This window comes from Lupinus angustifolius, chromosome LG04 (assembly GCF_001865875.1).
Source record: "Lupinus angustifolius cultivar Tanjil chromosome LG04, LupAngTanjil_v1.0, whole genome shotgun sequence".
Classification (NCBI taxonomy): Eukaryota; Viridiplantae; Streptophyta; class Magnoliopsida; order Fabales; family Fabaceae; genus Lupinus; species Lupinus angustifolius.
In genome coordinates this window covers 2,792,325-2,799,222 of record NC_032012.1, presented here as the reverse complement: position 1 = coordinate 2,799,222, position 6,898 = coordinate 2,792,325, and the positions used below count along the sequence as shown (strand labels likewise).

At 30.2% G+C, this 6,898-nt stretch overlaps 1 protein-coding gene across 1 annotated transcript; it reads right to left on the bottom strand.

Moving 5' to 3' along the window:
* Nucleotides 3,576-6,382, bottom strand: LOC109345096 (ras-related protein Rab2BV-like). The gene is made up of 3 exons (XM_019583881.1): nucleotides 6,260-6,382; nucleotides 5,540-5,732; nucleotides 3,576-4,160 (listed from the first exon to the last, which is right to left on the bottom strand). The coding sequence occupies exons 2-3, from the start codon at nucleotides 5,702-5,704 to the stop codon at nucleotides 3,672-3,674; spliced, it is 654 nt and encodes a 217-aa protein (XP_019439426.1). The 5' UTR covers nucleotides 5,705-5,732; nucleotides 6,260-6,382; the 3' UTR covers nucleotides 3,576-3,671.

Here is a 6,898-nt window from a genome sequence, read left to right as displayed (position 1 = left end):
GACGGATGTAATATACAGATTTTGCATTGCACCATTGTGGGAGCTCAGTACGAAGTGCACCCAACAAACCTGTACCCCTATATGATATTATATAAATATTTGGTTGTGGGGTAACATATGTCTGGATATTGTAGAAAAATCATTCTCATGCTTCTTAGGTCTCTCCTTCCATAATGGCAAATGCTACTGAGAATATACGTCTATTACCATCTTGTGAACTAGCTATTAGCAATATTCCAGTATATTTTGTCGTAAAAAATGTGCCATCCACTTGAAGGATTGGTTTGCAAAAAGCAAATCCTTCAATTCATGGCTTGAAAGCCCAAAATACTCTATCAAGAATGTAAGTATTATGTTTTTCATGGTTAGATGCTGAATATCTTACAACTGTACCTAATGCATAATATTAGACAACATTCAACCAACGAGATAACTCCTTGTACGATCCCTCCTAATCACCATAAATTTGGGACATTGCTATTTGTTTAGCAATCCAAGCCTTCCTATATGTCACCATATAACCAAAACGAGTGACTACCTCTTTAACTAATGCTTTAATTGGTATACCAGGATCTTCAGATACTAGTTGAACAATACAGTTTGCGATGAAAGATGAGTTCAATTTCGTGTGATCTTGACAAATATTAGTAGATACACAAGTGTGTCTTCTACTAATTTTTCTAATCTCCCAAATATCACGCTTCACACTTTTCGATGTCCGAATTCTCCATTTACACTCAACACATTTACATTTTGCAACATATCTATCTGGCCTAGACTCATCCACATGGTAATCAACAGAATTCCTAATATGAAATTGTTTTACAACATTTATTGTTGCTTTCTTTGATTCAAATTGCATACCAACAAGGAGATCATTATCCACATCATTGCTTATGTGAGTACTTCTATATGGAAAATCTTGTCCAGATTGATAATCAATGCTAACGAAAAAATATGAAGGAGTATCATATATTATGTTATCTGGTTTACTAGTGGTAATCTGAACATCATCATCATCAACACATAGCTCAATGTCCTCCTCATCACTAAAATTACTAACAATATCTCTAATAATTGTCATATACATATAAACATATAGTAACATTAAATAAAATTAATACAAGTAAATGAACTGAAAAATATAAAGTATTTTCAGTTACCTTGAATAATCACACTTCTTCAATTACAGATTACCCTAAATTTTTCTCATGCGTTTTCTTCCTTCGGTGTCGTTTGAGCTGGGGTGGGGATGTATATATGTTGTTTGGATATCGTGGATCCAAGATACGACTTGGATCTTGTGTCCTTGGTCCACGAGAATTGCATGACACTCGTGTACCATGTCCACGACATTGCCATGAAAGTCATGTCCGTGGTGTACGACATATAGAAAGGCTGATACAGTGTAAGAAAGTCGTGGCTTCGGTCCACGATTTTGGTGAAATTGTGGACCCTATCCACAAGATCCATAAAAACTACATCATTTCCGTAATTAATTGAAAACATATACCAGACATGAGATAGTGTAGTCAAACTACATTACTCACCTAAATTTTCCGCTAGTATATACTTAATCATGGTTAGTTGCATTGGAAGTTAACTTTTACTTTATACTAACGGACTATATGTGGTTATGACTTTGATGAAGATTTTATATAGGCTAGTATATAGCCAATATGATGACTTTGTGGATGGAATTCATGAGTCCATCATAGGGAAATTAATAAAGAATGAACTCGTACATGGTAGGTACAAGTTTAATAAAAAATACATTATCCCAATAATAATATTTCAAAAAGTTATATTAGAATTGTAATAAAAGAGTCAAAATATTAAATTTTTCCACAACTACCTCTTATATATACTGGATCAATGCAAAAAAAAAAAAAAAAACTAGCATTTAAAAAATGTAACGACTATATATTGATTGTTTAACAATTGTGTGCATACTTTATCAACTTTTTATGAGGCTCATTATGATTAGGGCAACCTTATAGTTTTATGACGGCGGCTGATTCACAATGTAGATAAGATAACGAGGATGTATATATAAGATAACTTTAAGTTGTAGAGTAAATTAACTGACACCCCTACCTTTGAGTTTTAACGAAATTACATAAACCACTTCTCATTTTTTACACCTACACAAACCCCTTATTTTTTATACTTTCGTTACACTGATCACCCCTGTATGAGAAACAAGTGTAATCTTTTAAAGAAAAAATGTGATAAATACAATTAAGTTAAACAAAACATGATATATTATGGAGACAAGTCCAAATAATATACAAATCAATGTATCTTTATTACTTTTTGTTACAGAATGCATCAAAAATTCAAAAGAAATATTGTTTATATCGCTCTTGTAATATATTATAACGAACCAAAAATAATAAAGATACATTGATTTGTATATTATTTAGACTTGTGTCCATAATATATCATATTTTGTTTAACTTAATTGCATTTTTCTTATTTTTTGTTCAAAATATTACACTTATCTCTCATGTAGGGGTGATCAATGTAATGAAAGTATAAAAATAGGGTATTTGTGTAGGTGTAAAAAAGTGAGGGGTGTTTCGTATAATTTCTCTAAAACTCAGGGGTGTCAGTGTAATTTAGTCTAAGTTGTATGAAGTGGTTCAAAATGTATTGTGATAAATGATATGAATATAATTTTATATAACTAAGTGTGCAAAATATTAACACTTACATTTTTCAAGGGGACACATGCACATCCTAATTCATATGTCGCTCCTCTAGTACTTGAATGGAGATTATTTGTTTTATTTTTGGTGTCCTATTATGTATTAATCCAATTAAAAAATGCACTTAATTAAAAAGAATGATCATAAAATAATTTATTTATAATAATAGAATGTGATTGGTTTATGACAAATTAATATCTACACTAAGAATATATTGTAAAAATTCTATTAGTGTTGATTGGGTTATGCACTTAATCTAGTGATGTTGGTTGCAAACTGTATCAATAATTCTATTTAGTTGTTTAAATTACTCTTATATTATATTATAATTAACCAAAATAATAAATAGATTATAACTCTTATACTATTTGGACTTGTCTTCTTAATGTCCAATATTTTATTTAACTTAATTATGGGTAATTTGTGTAAATCTAAAAAAAATGGATGATTTATGTAATTTTACTAAAACTCAAGAAATATGAGTAAAATTTACTCAATTATTTAATTTAAAAAGTTACTAAAAACATTGTCTTGAAATAATTTCAGTGTGATGTGTCAATATCTATATCTAAGAGTGGACTTTCTACTACTACTCCATTGATGATGGTATGGGTGAAAGGTGGTGTCATTTAATTTGTATTTGTAAGTTGGTGAGGTTAAAGGTGGAGGTGTGTTAGGGATAAAAAAAAGTTTTCATTATTTTAACAAACTCAAATGGTGGATTAAAGAGCTTTCCAAATAACGAGAGAATTGTAATTAACCTGTTAACAACATCATATTCATTTTCAATTATGTTCCCATTAAAATACAAGAGATTTGGCTCTCCTATCTTCCAATCAAACAAAAAAATGAACAGAAATCTGCCAAAAGGTAGCAACTATTTCTCATTTGTGTTGCAAAAAACAAATAAAATTTGACAAAAAACTTGTCTCTCTTCACCTTTTCTACACATTTCCTGTGTTAATTGGAGCAACAACTTTTCTGGTTTCCAATATTACTTGACATATTTGAGACATTTATTGTAGTCCCTTGAGGAATGCTACTAGTTCCAGCACCCTCTTGTGTTGCCAAAGCCTTTTTACTTATAATATGATATATATCATCCAAAATGGTTTGAAATGCTTTCTCAACATTAAAGGCTTCTAATGCTGAAGTCTCAAGGAATGAAAGTTCTTCCTTCTCAGCCAAATTTTGAGCATCTTCAAGAGACACTGCTCTCAAATGATTTAGGTCAGATTTATTTCCAGCCATCATAATAACAATGTTAGAGTCTGCATGGTCCCTTAGTTCACGAAGCCACCTTTGAACATTGTCAAATGTTTGTCTCTTTGTTATGTCATAGACTAATAAGGCACCAACAGCTCCTCTATAATATGCACTTGTGATGGCTCTATACCTTTCTTGACCTGCAGTGTCCCATATTTGTGCTTTCACTGTCTTACCCTCTACCTGTGTGTCAAATAAGTATTATGAGGAATTAGTTCTTCATGTAGATAACTAGTGACAATATATAACCCACAAATAGTGGTGGTATTTGTAATCCAATTTTTTGACAACTTTTCTTGTAATAAATAACTTCATTTTTATAACTCAATTATTTTTTATCTACACATCCTAAAATATCCTCTTAAAAACCAAAGGATAACAAATTATTGTCCCAAAAATTTCTACATTTCCAGAACCATAATGCTACTTGCACACCATTATCACTTTCCCTTTAGATTAATTATAAATAAGAGAAACACACAACTTAAACATGCATTCTTTCTTTTTTAATCTTTGATCATGAATTCTTATAAGCATTGTCATAGATAAACTCCTAAAAGACCCTCTCATTTAATACTCTATTTTTTAACAAACAAATATCTTCTCATTCACACTTTAAATAATTATTTTCAGAAAAAAGATAAAGTGTGAAGTTTTCTTTATAGGCACCAATGTGTCATCTAGCTTATAATCTAAGATTAATCTCTTTCAAAGATGAGAATTCATCAAAGAAGGTATAATATCTTTTAGTAAAAAAATTCATATGGGTGACACAAATCAAACTTCTTAGTCCTTATGATTCTTAACAAATTTAGCTATGTATTAAACTTGGATAACAAAATAAATAGTTTACACCCACATGCATGGTTATATGTTTGAAAAATGTCTTAGACATGGAAAATATTACAATGGTTTTTTACAACTAAATTTGACATCAAAGAGAAACGTTTATCTTTTAGGTCAAGAGAAGAGAAATAAAATATTCTTTAAAAAATAGGTGCCCTTTTGGTGTTAAATTTAATTGTAATATAATAGAAATTATAACACCTCCAATAACTTCCTGAATAAGATTAGGCATTTGCGTTTTTCTCATTTATCTGTCAAGAATGTTAATATTCTTAGTGTAAATATTAGGTTTCCATATAAGGACATTTGTCTTATAGAGCAATGTTTAGAGTTTTAAACTATGGTTGTAATTGTAATTTTGGTTATGTTGCGTTTATTGTTATTGTCAAAGTTTGTAATGAACAAAAACAGCCAATGCAGCTAAAATTACAATAATTATGATTGTGAATTACAATTTAAAACACATGAGATTTTATCATATCTTAGACACCAAGCTATATATGCTTTCATTTATATCATATTAGCAGGGTCATTGTTCATCTTCAAAATCTAACAGATATGGTAATTATCAACCATATTTAGAAATTAGAATGAAATAAAATTGCAAAAGTTGTAGTTTTTGAACTGTACTCATCATCTCTCAAATGAATATTAATAGAAAAGTGGCCGAGATTTCACAAAATTTCAGAAAGAAACAAAATAAAAAAACAATTTACCTGTAACGTTCTTGTTGCAAATTCAACACCAATGGTAGACTTGGACTCCAAGCAGAACTCATTTCGGGTAAACCTGGAGAGGATATTGGATTTTCCAACACCAGAGTCACCAATGAGTACGATCTTGAAGAGATAGTCGTATTCATGATCCACTTTATATGCCATTTTTCTAACACCCAACACCACCCCAAACCTGTGTCCAAGATCCAATTCCAAATTCCCAAAAAATCAATTAAATAGATTAATAATCACAACAATTTAAACAAAACCCAGAAACATAGACACAAATTTATTCATTAATCAACCATAATGATGACAAGTTGTTCATTGATCACTATAAAGAATGGTTGTTTGATCACCCGGTAACATTCGATGCATGGTTTTACATGCAATTAGGAAAATGTGTCTGATGCGTCCTATTATCATTGTATAACCGGCTAAAACCATAATATTATCACCTTAATTGAAATCTCCGATTTATTAAAACTTTGATTGGATTTATTCAACACTTTTAAGTAAGATATCTTTCAATTATTTTAATTTTTTATCATATCAACACATCAATGTTGTGTTACATCATTGTCTGTCCAGGTATACATGCTTCCTAGTTTGACATGAAAGTTTTTTACACCAGCAAAGTGCAATTTTTGATATACTATGTTGTTTGCATGAGAATATAAATAAAAAAAACGTGAAGAATGAGGAATGGAGGATACAAACCATAAAAAGATGGTAAAAGCAAAGTGGGGTGATGATGAAGGGATGAAAACAGGATTGAAAATACAAAGTTAAGAGATGAAGGAAGAGAAGAAAAGAGTGATTGAAAGGCCAATTAATGGGTGGGCACAAACAGAATAAACGGACGACAATGCACTTTCAACGGCCTTTACCTCGCAGTGTTACATTTCCACTTTCAAATTAAGATAAAGAATCGTGAGTATATGGGGTAAATAATTAATCATTTTCATTTTTAAAGTGTGTGATAAATATTATTCATATAATCAAATATTTAATATTTTGCATGTAACTTTTCTGGTATTTACAAGGAATGTGTAGAAAATGGGAAGTTGTGGGTGAGTGGCACAATTTTGCATCTAACTACATTTTTAATGAAGTCATTTCTAAGACAGTTCAACTCCTCTCTACTACTGGAGAAACCAGTACTGGAATATGAGTATAAGAATTTTTTAAAAAGTTTTTATTTATTTTTAATAGAAAATAATATGTAATTATAGCGTTAAATTTTTTTTTTGCCACATATCATCGTCCTATCGAACACTGAACTCTTCAGTACTAGAGATGATTAATTTCCATCTAAGACACTAATTAGTCCCATGATTATATTTTTAAATTTTTTTA